This window comes from Macaca thibetana, chromosome 19 (assembly GCF_024542745.1).
Source record: "Macaca thibetana thibetana isolate TM-01 chromosome 19, ASM2454274v1, whole genome shotgun sequence".
NCBI classification, from domain to species: Eukaryota; Metazoa; Chordata; class Mammalia; order Primates; family Cercopithecidae; genus Macaca; species Macaca thibetana.
Genome location: NC_065596.1, coordinates 33,882,266 through 33,899,912, shown reverse-complemented (window position 1 = coordinate 33,899,912; position 17,647 = coordinate 33,882,266). Strand labels below are relative to the sequence as shown.

Genomic DNA, 17,647 nt, shown 5'->3' with positions numbered 1-17,647 from the left:
ATATAAATGCTAAACCACACACCTGTAGATCATGTGCTGGATGCACCACTTCCTTTCAACCCCCACAGTCGTACCACCTGCTTCTTTGTTTGACCACGAATAAATAGCGTGGGCTTCCAGAGTTCGGGTCTTTTGTAGCCTCCATACTAGCGTTGGCCCCCTGGACCCACCTTATGCATCCTTAACTTGTCTTTTCTCATTCCTTTGACTCCACCGGACTTCGTAGCCCCTGCGGCCTGGTGTTGGGTCTGGCCACCCCAACAGTTCCATGCCAATCCATCCCATCTTTCAACATTAGTCCAGAAGGGACCAGAGGGCCTTGAGGGAAGCATGCACTTAATACCTTATAGCTCCTGGGCTCAAGCGATCCTCCTACCTCAGCTTCCTGAGTAGCTGGGATCACAGGGATGAGCCACCAAGTCAGGCAAGAGCAAAACTCCATCTTTAAAAAAAAAATAAAAAAAGACTTTTACTTATAACCAGACCACCCACTCAATTACTCAATTTGTGACCAGGAAATAACCAACCTGATGTATGTTACAACCTCAAGTTTTTACCTGGTGAATAGTTTAAAATTCATGCAAGGTCAAAAGAAAGTCCCCTCTTAAACCAAACCAAGGTCCCTCCCTTTTACCAAGGGCCTATTTCTCTGTATTTTGATGCTTGTCCAGCAGCAGACCTAGACTCACCCATCTGTGGTAACCTACCTGTACAGAGATACTATAGAAATGACTATAAATACGTATGCATGCCACCTTGTTCCCCTGGGACACCAGAAAAAGATGGTGAGTATTGCATATCGTGGCACCCCAGCACACAACAAAAGCCAATTATGCTTACCGAAATGCCGGCAAAACCAGATTGTGAAACAAAAACCTGTCGTCCTGTAAACTGCACCATTCTAAAGCCAGACTTACCGATGTGGACTGCAGGTTACCCCATACATATCTCTACACACCAATGATTCCGAGTCTTCAAATCATTCCATAAGCACGTAGACCAGAAGTTACCACAGTCTCCTCTTTTAGCTAAAAACCTGTTTGCTCGGGTAGCTGAAAACATTGCTAGCAGCTTAAGCATTTCCTCATGTTGTTTGTAGAAGGACTAACATAGGAGACCAGTGGCCTTAAGAAGCAAAAGAGTTAATGTCACAAGATAATTTAACTCTGACTCTTCCCCCGAACCAATGCTGACATGTTCAAGCGCCTCACTCTTAAAAACTTCCATTATCAGGAGATACTGTGCTGTTCGCTAAAGAAAAGCTTTTAAGACTCAGTAGAAGAATTAACTTGTTTAAGACAGCAGTATTATAATGAAACACTAAAGAAAACTTTGTGGCAAGGCAAGGATGACTCCAGATCACCTCATCCAAATCCATTCTCCTGTTTCTCTTCTCTAAACCGCATCTAGTATCAGCTTGAAGCTCCAAATACCTGGCAAGCACCCTCCCGTCTCTATTAGATCTGTGGGCCTCGCGACTACGGACAGTTGCCAGGAAAGTGTACAAGGGCTTGTGTACTTGAAACCATTAGACCATGTTTCTTCTCACTCCCACTGCAACAGGGAGAACCTTGAAGGTATCCTGTCTACAATAACATTAAAGAAAAAAACAAAAGAGGTATAGACATAAGAGAAGACGTAAAAATAGAAGATTAGAAAGACACAAATTGGCCCCCTGAAAGACTAATTCAGTACTCTAGGCCGGCTACCTGGGCACAAGGTAAGTCATAAAGCTACCGCACCCCAATTTACATTCTAATTGCATCACAAAGTTGCAAGCAGTACGTGAAATCATCACTAATGAAACAGCAAATGCATCGACTTACTGGCCCAGCAAGCCACAAAAATGAGAAATGCCATCTACCAACATAGATTGGCTTTAGACTACCTCCTAGCCCAGGAAGGAGGAGTATGTAGAAAGTTTAATCTAACTAATTGCTGCCTAGAAATCCATGACAATAGGAAAGCTTTTATAGAAATAACTGACAGAATTTTAAAATTAGCCCATGTTTCAGTCCACACTTAGACAAAGTAGACTTCTGAGTCCCTCTTTAGAGGCTGGTTTTCCTCCTTCAGTAGATTCAAAACCTTAATAGAAATGGTTCTAGCCATACTAAGAATTTGTTTAATACTCCCTTGCCTCTTACCTCTCCTTGTTAAGAACATTCAATCAACGATAGAAGCAATTGCAACCAGGCAGACTACAACTCAACTAATAGCTCCATGTGAATATCAGCCTGTGCCTACAGAAGAAAACCTGCTCTTTCATGAAGAATCCAGTAACAGTGATGCTTTCTATTAAAATCTTATTTATAACAAGCATCTAAGGGAGGAAACTGAGGCAGACAATTAAAAAATAAATATGCATTCATTCACTCCAAGAAAAGTAATGGGCAAGGCAAGGGTTAAAAAGAAAAGAAGAACCAGTTTTCCTCTGCCTAGCAAGCTCACTTCAAGGACAGTTATAAGATAATGCTGTTTGCAAAGTCGAAGCCAAAGGAACGAGCTCCAGACAGCCCCCCACCTTCCCAGAACAAGAGTGAAAAAAAAAAAGGACAAATATATGTATTTAGCTGTTTTTGTTTTTCTTTCAACGCAGCTACAAGGCCACCAGCGATGGAAGGACACAAGTTACACTATGCTATAGATTACGTGACCTATCAATGTATGATTAACTGCTTTTATTCTGCAGTTTTGAAACCAAAAAACCCCACTCTGTGTTTGTTGAAATGCTCAGCTTTTTAGATGTAAATCCACTGAGCCAGTGCCTACCTTAAATAAACACCCTTCTGTCTCCCCCATATCAGTCCCTCTAGTCCTGAGTTTCCCAGAACACCATCTCTGCGCCTCCTCTGCTCTCTCCATTAAATTCCCTCTTCCCTGTTATATCGCCCTGACCCCACTCTCTGGCAGCCTAGATCCCCAGGTGTCCTCCCTGCTGTGGTTCTCCCTCTGTTCTCCTTGCCACCAGCACCACTCTGCTCTGTCTGCCCCGGCTCCAAATGACTCCTCCTCTCCCTCACCCTGATGAGCCTCCCTCTTTGCTGCCCCTCTCCCTACCTTACTGTCCTTCATCTCTCTGTACATCTAGCTTTTCTCTACATTTCTCCAGTTGCTTTTCTCCTCCTGCTTTCCTATCGTTTTCTTTTCACTTTTGCTGTCTCTTGGCAAATCCCTCAGCATCCTCTACTTTGCCATCTGTTGTGGGTCTTTCTCATTTTTCTGTCTCAGGTTTTCTATTGCTCTCTCTGTCTCCTGATCCCCTTGGCCCACACAATCACAGAAGGGTTTGGAGTAAGACTCCTGCATCCCGGTGGAGCACATTTTCCAGGGGCTGGAGCTGGGCAGGCAAGAACACCCCGTGTCACAGGACAGGCCCCGGGCACCTCCTCAGCGCGGGCTCAGGAGAAGCGGTGACTGTGGTGGGGAGACCTCTGGAGCAGCAGGGCCCCGCACGAGGACGGGGGTGAAGCGGTGATGGCGCCTTAAGACAAGGGTGGGTTCTACAGCATCCCAGGACAAGGCAGAGGACGCGGCCTTCCCGGGACTGGGGCAGCGGCGCTGCGCTCCAGGGGCCTACGAGGGCGAGAATCCACCTATCGGGTGAGGACTTTAAAAAGCGCGGGGCTGGAGGAGTCAGAAAAAGGTTTAGAGCAGGAAAACTACGCGATAGAAAGTGTATACGTTGCCCTATAGCAGAAAGACCCGGGACGGCACCAGCCTCAGGGCGACCTAAAACCCAAAGGAAGCGACCCCCGGCCTCACACGGGGATGTCTCAATTTGCTCTGGGTGAAGGAGGATGGGCGAGAATTTCCAGGTTTGTGGGGATCCCAAGTCCCAGGTACAGAAGAGCCGGAAACCTGGGAAACGCAGACTTAATACAAGACAGGGCGAAACTCACGCGCCGCGGCGGGAGAGTCACTCCACGAGATCCGCTTCCCGGTCTGCGCGAATCTGCGCGCGCAGGACAGAAGCCAGGCCTGGGCGGGACCCGCGAGGAGGTGGGCGGGGCCTGGGTGAGGTAGGGGCGGGGCGCGAGGCGGAGAGACCTTGCGCTTTAGAACCCGCAGCGGGCGGGGCCGGGGCGAGACCTGTGCGCCTCTCAGCCTTGTTCCCAACACCTCTGTTTCCGGGTTTTGGCGGCGAGACCCGCCAGGAAGGCTGAGGCATGATTCAAAAGCCCTGGAATTGTCTGGAACAGGGATGCAAACTAGAATGTAAAATTCAAGGCCCGGCCTGGGCGGAAAGTACGATTTCATGCTGACCGCCCACAAAACGGAACAGAAGTTCTCTCCCTTTCTATTCTCCATTCACTCGGGAGGGAGAGTCCACCCTGTGCTCACCTTCAGAGACTTCCCTAGGACCATCGCCTGGGATGCAGGACAGGCTGCTCAGGTCAGCGAGGGAGGACCTGCTGGATAAACACAGCAAAGATGCGGGCGCGGGGGCGGGAGCCTGAGGTCCCAGCTACTCAGGAAGCAGCGGCGGGAGGATTGCTGAGCCTGGGGATCCAGGCCAGCCTGGGCGACAAAGTAACACCCCCTCCCGCAGGGCTCCTTTCGTCTCTCTCTCTCTCTTTTTTTCTTCATTTTCTTTTAACATTTTAAAATAAAATTTTGATGGTGTGAGATAGGGATCCAACATTATTCTTTTCCTTGTGGTTATCCAGTTAGTTGTCCCAGCACATTTGTGGAAGAGATCTGTTACTTTATTTATTTACTATTTCTTTTCTTTGGTTTGAGAGAGTATTTCTCTGTCGCCCAGGCTAGAGGGCAGTGGCCCGATAGATCCCATCTGGGCTCACTGCAGCCAATGGACACTCCCCTGCCCACTCGGTGGACACAAAAAAGAAATTTACCTCCAGAATCATTCAGGAAATGTCTAAACCCAAAAGCTGCCATTGTCTGTGGGACTCCTCTAGGGAGGAGGAATAAGGTGTTGGCTACAATTAGGTGTCTGATAATCAAATCTGTGGACCTTAACCTGCACCCAGTGATGTAAAATAACAGATAATGGTAAATAAGAGAGAAATTCTCCAGGATTCTAAGTGTAGTCTGCGATAAGAACATCATTCCCATTGCCCCATCCCAGCAGCCGTTCTGTCAGTTCCCACAGGCTGCTACTTGTCTTCAGACACACAAGATCCTGCAGGGAACGTGATGCATGAGCGAGATTTAAAAGGCAGCTGGTAGTCGGTGGGGGGCTGAGATGGGAGGTTCCCTTGAGCCAGGCACCACCATTATAAAGACCAAGAGGACTCAAGCACAGAGAGATGACATGATTTGTGTAAATTCACACCGTGTTTGGGGTGGAATGGGACTGATCTTGTCTGGGCTGATTTCAGAGTACATTAACCACCATGCTCTATTGCCAAAGCTAGTTAGCAGAGTTCTTCCAATAATGAAGATACATATTTAATTTTTATTTTATACCTTGTCTCTATATTTTACACAGGTACATTTAATTTCTTTTTCTTCTTTTTTTTTTTTTTTTTTTTTTTTTGAGACAGAGTCTTGCTCTGCCACCCAGGCTGGAGTGCAGTGGCCGGATCTCAGCTCACTGCAAGCTCCGCCTCCCGGGTTTATGCCATTCTCCTGCCTCAGCCTCCCAAGTAGCTGGGACTACAGGCGCCCACCACCTCGCCCGGCTAGTTTTTTGTATTTTTTAGTAGAGACGGGGTTTCACTGTTAGCCAGGATGGTCTTGATCTCCTGACCTCGTGATCCGCCCGTCTCGGCCTCTCAAAGTGCTGGGATTACAGGCTTGAGCCACCGCGCCCGGCCCATTTAATTTCATAATTTTGTTTTTGACCGGTTTCCACTGATGTGTCAAATATTACCCCAGAGGCTGATACCAGTTATGAATAAATCTTTAAAGACCTTGATTAAATGTACATACCCTGATTGGAGTATAAAATTACAGGAATCTGCCTCATGACTAAATTAGATTTAAACAATTGACCCCCTATCAGGATAGCTACACAGAGACTCACTTCTTTTTATGCCAGGAAAGAAAGTACAATGGCACCTACCACAGGCATTAATGGACACTCTGATATCATGTCCTACTTGACGTGAAACACTAGAGGATGATCAAATAAAGTAGGGTAGAAATTAAATTATCATGGCCCGGCGCGGTGGCTCACGCCTGTAATCCTAGCACTTTGAGAGGCCTAGGCAGGCAGATCACCTGAGGTCAGGAGTTCGAGGCTGGCCTGGCCAACATGGTGAAACCTCGTCTCTACTAAAAATACAAAAATTAGCTGGGCATGGTTGTGCGCGCCTGTAATCTCAGCTACTTGGAAGGCTGAGAGAGGAGAATTGCTTGAACCTGGGAGGCAGAGGTTGCAGTGAGCGGAAATCGCAAGACTGCTCCCCAGATCTGGGCTACAGAACAAGATTTGGTCTCAGAAAAAAAAAAAAAAAGGAAAGAAAGCAATGGACTTGTGAGCATAACTGAATACCAAATAATATAGAAATGTCATAGAAACGTATAGTTTACCAATATTTACATATATATTACTATATAATTATACTGATGTATACTTAATTATATTGATGTATAGTTATATAACTATATAAAATATAGTATTACAAATATAGTTTATCAATATATAGCATACCAATTTCAATTAACAGAAATATCCCAAATGGTAATAATTTTCTAGCTAGACTGACAAATTTTTTTCTCAGTGCAAAAAAGTTTACTGGTCCTATGATGTTGTAGGCAGGTCTCCAACTCCTGGTGCTACTCCTGTGTTTATGTTATGCTACCTACCAAAAGGAATTTGGCTGGTAATTTCCTAATTAATGAAGGTTACTAGTCATTTGATTTTTTTTTTTGTTTTGAGACCGAGTTTCACCCTGTTGACCAGGCTGCAGTGCAGTGGCGCGATCTCGGCTCACTGCATCCTCCGCCTCTCTGGTTCAAGCGATCCTCCTACCTCAGTCTCCTGAGTAGCTGGGATTATAGGCACCCGCCACCATGCCTAGCCTCATTCAGCTTTGAAAGAGAAAACTGTGTGTAATCCCAGCATTTTGAAAGGCCAAGGTGGGTGGATGACTTGTGGTCAGGAGTTCAAGACCAACCTGGCTAACATGGTGAAACCCCATCTCTACTAAAAATACAAAAATCAGCCAGCGTGGTGGTCCGTGCCTGTAATCCCAGCTACTTGGAAGGCTGAGGCAGGAGAACCACTTTAACCCTAGAAGTGGAGGTTGCAGTGAGCAGAGATTGCACCACTGCACTCCAGACTGGTCGACAGAGCAAGACTCAGTCTCAAAAAAGAAAAGAAAAGAAAAGAAAGTTATCCTGGATTATCTGGGTGGGTCCTAAGTGTCCTTGAAGCAGAAGTGTATGTCAGAGAGATGCAACAGCGGAGGAAGTTAGGACCCAGGAGCACGAGGCTGATTTCACGTGCTGGATTTTGAATATATGGGAACCAGGAGAAAATAATGAATTCTGACAACATTCTGAATGAGCTCAGAAGGAAATTCTGCCCCCACAGCCTCAAGACTCGATCCCATGGCTTTGACCTTGATTTTGGCCTTGTGAGACCAGACAGAGTACCCACAAAAACCTGACACATTTCTCATCTATGAACTGTGAGAAAATAAATGGGTGCTGTAGTAAACATCTGGCTATACCATGGCAATTCATAAACACAAAATTAATGCACACCTGAACAATGTAATACAATATTTAAACACTAAAAGTAGTCATTTATATCTAAACATAAATTCACCAGTTTGAGGTGTAGCCTTCCTATACAATTTCATAGAATATCTAAAATTGCTTCTGAAATCATATACAAAATATGTATGAATATACACACCATTCAGATATTCTGTTCATTATTCAATATTTAAATATATATTTGCAGATTTACATTTCTGTCTAATTCAATAGTTTTCACCAACCAGTGATGTTTTTTCTTTTCTTTTTCTTTTTGAGATGGAGTTTCATTCTTGTTGTCCAGGCTGGAGTCCAGTGGCGTGATTTCAACTCACCTCAACTTCTGCCAACTGGCTTCAAGCGATTCTCCCGCCTCAGCCTCTGGAGAAGGTGGGATTACAGGCATGCGCCACCACACCCGGCTACTTTTGTACTTTTAGTAGAGATGGAGTTTCACAATGTTGGTCAGGCTGGTCTCCAACTCACGACCTCAGGTGATCTGCCTGCCTCGACCTCCCAAAGTGCTGGGATTACAGGCGTGAGCCACCACGTCTGGCCAATCAGTGATGTTTTCATACCAGTTGCAATAGATCTGTGCATTTTTTAAAATGCCACATCAGATTCCATGGTGATTGTGAATAAACCATGGCATTGCAACACTCCTTGTTCACACATCGACAGAGCTGAGTGTGTCCGTCTGTGTCCTGCCAGAGCACACATCACAGCATGTGGATCACGCTGACTGAGCACCTGTGGTGACCTGTGTGGTCCTTGGATAGATTATTATTGCACCATGGTGACTGCACATTCTCCCCAAGACAGACAACTGATAACAGACCTTGCGAGTAGCCATAAAATGTCACATTCCAACAAATGCGCACCCAGGTAACTCCACCCAGTACTGCCTCCTCTAGGCCCCTGTCATCCCGTAGAAGGCCCGAAAAGAATGGGATTTACAAGAAAATCGATGGTAGTTTTCACTGGGAGCCCACAGTTTGTGGCAGGAAATGGGAACGGATTTATTTGGGTTTTTTGCGGGGTTGGGGTGGTATGGGGTGGTTAGGGGGGTGTGTGTTGGGGAGGGTCAGTACACCCTATATCCCCACTGCTGTAGGAAAATCTGGGGGCATCTCTGGGAAGGCACCTGAAGACAGAGTAGAAACTCACATTTTGTTCTCCATGTAGGAACTTCTCATACCTGATTCTCTCCTGTGGCAAAGGATTATTATAAAATATGATGTTTGCTGGAAGTTTTTTGGTTTTTTTTTTTTGAGACGGAGTCTCACTCTGTCCCCCAGGATGGAGTGCAGTAGCGCGATCTCGGCTCACTGCAACTTCCACCTCTCGGGCTCAAGCGATTCTCCTGCCTCGGCCTCAGGAGCAGCTGGGATTACAGGCATGCGCCACCGTGCCTTGTTAAGTTTTGTATTTTTAGTAAAGATGGGATATCTCTGTGTTAGTCAGCCTGGTCTCAAAGTCCCAACCTCAGGTGATTCGCCCACCTCAGCCTCCCAAAGTGCTGGGATTAGAGGCATGAGCCGCAGCGCCCGGCCTCTATGTAGCTTTGTAAAAATCCTTGTAGCTATCTCATTTAGGAATAAAATGGAAGGCAGGTATTTCTGACACAGTTCCCAGCTTGACTTTTCTCTTTGGCTTAGTAATTTTTATTTTGCTTTCACGTGCTTGTGACTGACATAATGCTCTGACACAGATATTGTTTTATGTAGATTTTTCCAAACTAGTAAAGTCCAAGGGTCTGTCATGAACTGGGTTATGGGAGACGAGAAGATTCCCAGGAGACTCCTGGTCTCAACCAATCCTCCCACCTCAGCCTCCCAAAGTGCGAGGACCACAGGTGTGATCCACTGAACCCAGTGGAGTTAAAAAAAAAAAAAAAAAAAAAAAAAAAAGCAACACACAAATTAAGGTACTCTATGGAATTACATCATTTGACTTTTTTTTGAAATGAAGTCTCATATATTCATTACTGACCCCAGCCAAACAATGGGTTCATAACAGATTCAGAGAGAAAAAATATATTCCCAATAAAACATGTCCAACTCTCCAGATGGTGGTGACATTTTCAGCTTGATATGGTAACGTGATTGAGACACTCAGACAGCATAAATATGTGTGCCATCTCATATGCAATTCCTTATAGACCTAGCTTGGTTCTTCTCCAATGTCTCCTTTTAAAGTTGTACCTGTTTTCTTACCAGTTTTGATCTGAATCCACTGGGGCATGGAATGATTTTGCTTTTGTTTCTTGGTCAGGAATCGCTTAATCCTGAAAGTCTTACAAGAAGATCTGGTGAGAAGCAGAGTCAAGTACACACACCACGAGAGGAGAGAGGAAGAGAAGGGGCTTGATATCTTTTTTTTTTTTCTTTTTGAGACAAAATTTCGCTCTTATTGCCCAGGCTGGAGTGCAATGATGCCATCTCAGCTCACTGCAACCTCCGCCACCCAGGTTCCAGCGATTCTCCAGCCTCAGCCTGCTGAGTAACTGGGATTACTGGCACCTGCCACCATACCCAGCTAATTTTTGTATTTTTAGTAGAGACGGGGTTTCACCATTTTAACCAGCCTGTTCTTGAACTCCTGAATACTATTTCTGCTGTTACCTGTCAGTCCTCTTCATTGTGGCACACACAAGCTTAATTTTTTTTTTTTTTTAAACTGATGTGGGCCAGATGTGGTGGCTCATGCCTGTAATCCCAGCACTTTGGGAGGCCAAGGTGGGTGGATCACAAGGTCAGGAGTTCAAGATCAATCTGGCCAATATGGTGAAACCCCATCTCTACTAAAAACACAAAAATTAGCCGTGTGTGGTGGTGTGAACCCACTAGGGAGGTAGAGACAGGAGAATCACTTCAATCCAGGAAGCAGAGGTTGCAGTGAGCCGAGATCACACCACTGCACCCCAGCCTGGTCAACAGATCAAGACACTGTCTCAAAACAAAGAAACAAAAGAAAACAAAAAACTGATGTGGATGGTGTGCCTGCTGCTCCTTGCATCACCTTCAACACTGTGTTGTCCCGATTCAAATGAGTTATCCATTTACAAACTGTTTATTTCTTTTGGGCATCATCTCCATAACCTTTTCATAAAGCATCAATGATTATATTATTCCTCTTCCCAAACTTTCCCATAATTATTCTTTTATTGAGACAGTATCTTGCTCCGTCACCCATGCTGGAGTGCAGTGGCATGACCACAGCTCCCTGCAGCCTCAACCTCCCAGGCTGAAGCCATCCTCCCACCGCAGACTCCACAGTAGCTGGCCCTGCAGTCATATGCCACCATGCCCAGCTAATTTTTGTATTTTTTGTAGACAAGGTGGTTTCACCATGTTGCCCAGGCTGGTCTTAAATACCTGGGCTCACGTGACCCACCTGTCTTGGCCTCTGAAAGTGCTGGGATTAACCGCCTGAGACACTGCATCTGATCTCATCATAAATTTGATGTTTCTTCTTGTTTCAATTTTAGCAGAATTTATATTACTTTGATAGAATCTCTTTTCAAACTCATGTCTTATCCTTCTGAGTGCCTTAAACTAGAACCTGTTCAGACATGTTATAACAGATTTGTACCAGTTTATTTTGGTGCAAAAACTGTGAAATTCATGCACAATTTTCTCAAAATACTTATTTTTCCATGAATTTCTCCAAGACTGCTTGCACTAGAACACTATTCAAGAGGACATTTAAAAAAATGTAGATGTTCACCTGACACTTATTTCTGGGATGCAAGGAAGGTTCAACATATTCAAGCAAATCAATGTGATATGCCACTTGAACAGAAAGAAAGATGAAAACCACATCATCTTGATAGATGGAGAAAAAGCATTTCAGAAAATTCAAAATCCAGTCATCATAGAAATCCTAAACAAAATAGATAGAAAAGGAAATGTACCTCAACAATAGAAAGACCATCTGTGAAATGACCAATGAGTAAATAGTCAAGCAGGGAAAATGGAATGCTTTTCCTGTAGGATCTCACATGATGCAAGAATGCTCTCACCCCTTCTATTCAATCAATACTGGCTGTCCTAGCCAGAGCAGTGAAATAGCAGAATAAATAAAACTCATCCAAATCAGAAAGAAAGAAGTAAAATTATATTTATTTATAGATGACATGATCTTCTGTGTAGAAAATCACAAAGAGTCAACCAAAATACTACTGGAACTAAGTAACATATTCAGTGGATTTGCACAATACAGTATCAGCACCAAAAATTAGTTGAATTTCCATACTTTAACAATAAAAATTTTTAAAATTTTTAAACACTTCCATTTGCTGGAGAATGTAAAGTAAGAAATACTTAGAAATAAACTTAAAAAGCTCAGAAGTTCGTACCTTGAAATCTACAAACATTGCTCAAAATGATTAAAAACAGAGCTACAACCCATATTGATGTTTTGGAAAAATATTGTTAAATGATTATATAACCCAATGTGATTTAGATTCAACACAATACCCATAAAAATCCCTATCAGTTTTTTTTTTTAAAGAAAGAGAAAACAGGCTGGGAAAATGGCTCACGTCTGTTGGCCAGGTTGATCTCAAATTCCTGACCTCAAGTGATATACCTCCCTTGGCCTCACAAAATGCTGAGATTACAGGCAGGAGCCAGTGCCCAGCCCAATCCTTTTAACATAAACACTTTAATTTCAATTAATGCTTGAACTCAATGTTAAATCAACTCAACTAAATGCTGAATTGACTCTAATGTTAATTGATGCTTAACGGTTTGCTCTACTCATTGCATTTGGAACAACTACCTCCAAAATGAATGTTCTGATGTTCTTCAAGGAGTGAACTCAGACTGAAGACCTTGGCACATTGATGACATTTGTAAGATTTCTGTCCAGTATGCATTCTCTGACGCCTAATGACGTGTGAACGTGAAGTAAAGGCTTTGCCACGATCATCACACTTGTGAGGTTTCTCTCCTATGTTTCGCATAGAATGAAACTTGACTGAAGACCTTGCCACAATCATGACATTTGTAAGGTTTCTCTCCAGCATGAGTTCACCAATGAACTGCAAGGTATGAATGATGTCTGAAAACTCTCCCAAATTTATTACACTAGTATGATCTCTCTTCATTATGGATTCTCCAATGATTTGCAATGGTTGTAGCATTACTGAAGACTTTGTGACAATCATTACATCAGTAAAGTTTCCCTACAACATGAATTGCCTGATGGTAAACAAGTGTTGACTGCCCACTAAAGACTCTCACACTCGTTACACTCGTAAGGTTTCTCTCCAGTGTGAATTCTAGGATGTTGTGCCAGGTGCGAATCATACCTGAAAGCCTTGTCACAAACTTACATTTTTATGGTTTATCTCTAGTATGAATTCACCTAGGTCTTTCAAGGTTTGATGTGCAACTGAAAACTTTGTGACATTCTTCACATTTGTAAGCTTTCTCTCCAGTATGAATTCTCCTGTCTCTCGAGGCTTGATTGGCAACTGTAAACTTTGTCACGTGCTTCACATTTCTAAGGTTTCTCTCCAGTATGAATTCTGTGATGACGTGCATGGTGTGCCTGTTGATTAAAAACCACACCATATTCATTACACTTGTAAGGTTTCTCTCCAATATGAATTTTCTTGTCTTTCAAGGCTTGATTTGTGACTAAACTTTTTTCATGATTTACATTTCTAAGGTTTATCTCCAGGATAAATTGTATGATGATGTGCAAGCTTTGCTTTTCGATTCAAAACCCTTTCACAATCACTACACTTGTAAGGTTTCTTTCAAATATGATTTCTAGGACTACCAAGGTTTGATTTGAATCTGAAAGCTTCATCACATTCTTCACATTTGTAAGGTTTCTCTCTAGTATGAGTTCAAGGTATGAATGATGTCTGAAAAGTTTGCCGGTTTTATCACACTTCTAAGATCTCTCTTCATTATGGATTCTCCAATGATTTGCAATAGTTGTAGCATTACTGAAGACATGGTGACAATCACTACATTTGTGAAGTGCTGACTGCCCATGAAAGGCTTTGCCACACTCATTACATTTGTAAGATTTCTCTCCAGTATGAAGTCTACGATGGCGTGTAAGGTATGACTTCCGACTAAACATCTTACCACACTCATTACACTTGTAAGGTTTCTCTCCAGTATGAAGTCTACGATGGCATGTAAGGTGTGACTTCTGACCAAAGGTCTTGCCACAGTCATTACACTTGTAAGGTTTCTCTCCAGTATGAAGTCTACGATGGTATGCAAGGTATGACTTCTGATTAAACGTTTTGCCACACTCATTACACTTGTAAGGTTTCTCTCCAGTATGAAGACTATGATGGCGTCTAAGGTACGACTTCTGACTAAAGGTCTTGCCACACTCATTACACTTGTACAGTTTCTCTCCAGTATGAATTCCCCTATGTATTACAAGGCTTGATTTGAAACGGAAAGCTTTGTCACATTCTTCACATTTGTAAGGTTTCTCTCCAGTATGAACTCTACGATGGTATGTAAGGGATGATGTCCGGCTAAAGGTCTTGCCACACTCATTACACTTGCAAAGATTCTCTCCAGTATGACTTTTCCGATGTATTTCAAGGTTTGATTTGAAACTGTAAGCTTTGTCACATTCTTCACATTTGTAAGGTTTCTCTCCAGTATGAAGTCTACAATGGCATTTAAGGGTTAACTGTTGATTGAAGTTCTTGCCACCCTCATTACACTTGCAAGGTTTCTCTCCAGTATGAAGTCTACGATGGCATGTGAGGGATGACTTGTGACGGAAGGTCTTGTCACACTCATTACACTTGTAAGGTTTCTCTCCAGTATGAAGTGTACGATGGCATATAAGGGATGACTTCTGAATAAAGGTCTTGCCACATTCATTACAGTTGTATGGTTTCTGTCCAGTATGAATTCTCCTATGTCTTTCAAGGTTTGATTTCCTACCGAAAGCTTTGTCACATTCTTCACATTTGTAAGGTTTCTCTCCAGTGTGAAGTCTACGATGGTATGTAAGGGATGACTTCCGACTAAACGTCTTGCCACACTCATTACACTTGTACGGTTTCTCTCCAGTGTGAATTCTCCTGTGTCTTTCAAGCTTTGATTTGAAACTGAAAGCTTTGTCACATCCTTCACATTTGTAAGGTTTCTTTTCAGGATGAAGTCTACGATGGCATGTAAGCGATGACTTCTGACTAAAGATCTTGCCACACTCCTTACACTTGTACAGTTTCTCTCCAGTATGAATTCTCCTATGTCTTTCAAGGTTTGATTTCAAACTGAAAGCTTTGTCACATTCTTCACATTTGTAAGGTTTCTCTCCAGTATGAAGTCTACGATGCCACGTAAGGGATGATATCCGGCTGAAGGTCTTGCCACACTCAGTACACTTGTAAAGATTCTCTTCAGTGTGAATTTTCCGATGTATTTCAAGGTTTGATTTGAAACTGTAAGCTTTGTCACATTCTTCACATTTGTAAGGTTTCTCTCTACTATGAAGTCTACGATGGCATTTAAGGGTTAACTGCTGACTGAAGGTCTTGCCACACTCATTGCACTTGTAAAGTTTCTCTCCAGTATGACGTCTACGATGCCATGTAAGGGATGACTTCTGACTAAAGGTCTTGCCACACTCATTACACTTGTAAGGTTTCTCTCCAGTATGAAGTCTACGATGGCATGTAAGGTATGACTTCGAACTGAAGGTCTTGTCACACTCATTACACTTGTACGGTTTTTCTCCAGTATGAATTCTCCTATGTGTTTCAAAGTTTGATTTGAAACAGAAAGCTTTGTGACATTCTTCACATTTGTAAAGTTTCTCTCCAGTATGAAGTCTACGATGGTATGTAAGGGTTAACTCCTGACTGAAGGTCTTGCCACACTCATTACACTTGTATGGTTTCTCTGCACTATGAATTCTCCTATGTCTTTCAAGGATTGATTTGAAACTGAAAGCTTTGTCACATTCCTCACATTTGTAAGGTTTCTCAACAGTATGAAATCTACGATGGCATGTAAGGGATGACATCTGACTGAAAGTCTTGCCACACTCATTACACCTGTAAGGTTTCTCACCAGTGTGACATCTATGATGGCCTGCAAGGTATTGCTTCTGATTAAAGACCTTGCCACACACATCACATTTATATTGTTTCTGTCCCAAATAGATTATCTGACGTTTCCTTAAGAGTGAGCTATAATTAAAGGCTTTGCCACTCTCATTACATGGGAAAGATTTTTCTCTCATGTGTACTTCCTGTTTTTCTGTGAGTAATGAAGAATTCCGGAAATCATTCCCATAGTTATTAGATATATGGGTTTTGGGCCTACAAGAAATTCTTTGGGCTGTTGAAAATGAGGAAGCATCATTGATAGACTTCTCAACTTGATTATCAATTTTCCCTTTGGTGTGAAATAGGTGCAGTTCAGGCAGATGTGAATGAAAGCTTAATCCAAGCTGATCTTTAATAGGCTTGTTTCCAGCATGACTATGATCATATCGGTCTGTACTACCTGTCAAGTTGTTGATTTTTGTAATGGGTGCTTCATGGCCATTTCTTTCATCTTCTTGCCACTGAAACTCAAAGTTATGAATATCTTTATCAATATCGTGGAAGCAAAAATCTCCAATGTGATGACTTTCATGTCTTTGCAAAGTCCCTGTGTGGAGCACTTCTCTATTGCCTTGCGCTGTTGATGAGAACTCCTTCATCATGCATTTGGAAGAAATAGCTACAAAATATAAACACCAAAATTTTCAAGTTAAGTACAGATGGTAAACAATGCTGAAATGTGTAACTATGACACAAAAAACAATACTTATTTTAAACTTTCCAAACATGACCCTCAAAGCTTAGGAACAGAAAAGCGTAAGATTCTTTAACAAATAATGGGCTATTACATGTGCTTCAAATTACTTTTACAGAAGCCTATTTCCAATACTGTGACAAAACAATGACAGGGCACAAACGTGTGTCACCTAAAGTAAGGAATATTTTTCCACTGGGACCCTAAAGTGTCTAACAGTTTCCAAAAAATATCACTGTCACATCAATGAAAAGTATATATTCTTCATATTTGCTGTATAGAAATAAATGCTAAAGGATCACAGGAAATACTATATTGGTAAATAATCCACAACAAGCTTATGTAAGGATAACCAAAATCAATGGAAATTCTGTATTGTCAAACAATCACAGCACTGAGAAGATAAGAAAAGACTACAAAATTTAGCCAGGCGTGGTGGCCCACATCTGTAGTCCCAGCTACTTGGGAGGGTGAGTCACAAGAATCATTTGAACCCGAGAGGCAGAGGTAGCAGTGAGCCAAGATTGCACTATACTTTAGCCTGGGCGACAAAGTGAGACTCCATCTCAAAAAACAAAAAAAGTTAATACAATGTTTTTCTAAATAACTGTCATAAAATTACCTATATCCATGCAGAAAAGGCACTTCGTGACATTTTAAATAATTTTTTTATTTTTACATTTTTGAGGTTAAGTTTCACTCTCTCGCAACCAGCTGGAATTAAATGGCCTGATCTCGGCTCACTGCAACCTCCGCCTTTTGGGTTCAACTGATTCTCCTGCCTCAGCCTCCTGAGTACCTGGGATTACAGGCACGGCACACGTCACCATGCTTGGCTAATTTTTGTATTTTTAGTAGAGACAGGGTTTCAACATGTTGGCCAGGCTGGCCTTAAACTGTTGACTTCAAGTGTTCTACCTGCTTCAGCCTCCCAAAGTCCTGGGATGGCATGCATGAGCCACAGCATCCGGTGGCACTTTGTGACATTAACTAGTGGACTGTGTCAGTTATACTGCATACTGCATACATACCGAAAAGCCTTATGTACAATCATAAAAATTAATTAGTAAAATATTGTAACGCATAAAACCAGGAAGCAAATAAGTACCTTTATACAACCTGCAAAATTCTAAACAATTCGCTGCTAAGAAAAACTCCACAACTTTTAC

At 42.6% G+C, this 17,647-nt stretch overlaps 2 protein-coding genes, 1 long non-coding RNA gene and 1 pseudogene across 16 annotated transcripts in view; 1 reads left to right on the top strand and 3 right to left on the bottom strand.

Annotated features, from left to right (window-relative positions):
• LOC126943016 (zinc finger protein 813-like) overlaps positions 1-413 on the bottom strand; it is a 46,520-nt gene extending 46,107 nt beyond the window's left edge. The window contains exon 1 of the mRNA XM_050771270.1: positions 344-413. The gene's annotated coding sequence lies outside the window, so the exon portion shown is untranslated. The remainder of the gene's footprint in view (positions 1-343) is intronic.
• LOC126943010 (zinc finger protein 845) overlaps positions 1-17,647 on the bottom strand; it is a 223,377-nt gene that overhangs the window by 17,304 nt on the left and 188,426 nt on the right. For 6 of the 12 annotated variants that reach the window (XM_050771237.1, XM_050771230.1, XM_050771238.1 and 3 more), the window contains one exon: positions 13,583-16,403. The exons of 5 other annotated variants lie outside the window; for them this stretch is intronic. In XM_050771237.1, coding sequence (XP_050627194.1) covers positions 13,585-16,403 — 2,819 coding nt within the window. In that variant the 3' untranslated portion in view covers positions 13,583-13,584. Of the gene's footprint in view, positions 1-376; positions 443-13,582; positions 16,404-17,647 lie in introns of those variants that run through there. One more of the 12 variants, XM_050771250.1, reaches the window with a different exon arrangement.
• LOC126943299 (putative zinc finger protein 137) lies at positions 9,873-13,267 on the bottom strand (annotated as a pseudogene). The gene is made up of 2 exons (XR_007721733.1): positions 13,048-13,267; positions 9,873-12,991 (listed from the first exon to the last, which is right to left on the bottom strand). The product of XR_007721733.1 is annotated as a putative zinc finger protein 137 (transcript).
• The window catches only part of LOC126943082 (uncharacterized), a 33,185-nt gene continuing 29,890 nt past the window's right edge, over positions 14,353-17,647 (top strand). Inside the window, exons 1-2 of one of the 2 annotated variants that reach the window (XR_007721696.1) lie at positions 14,353-14,477; positions 15,318-15,354. This is a non-coding gene — a long non-coding RNA (uncharacterized LOC126943082). Of the gene's footprint in view, positions 14,478-15,255; positions 15,355-17,647 lie in introns of those variants that run through there. The other variant, XR_007721695.1, reaches the window with a different exon arrangement.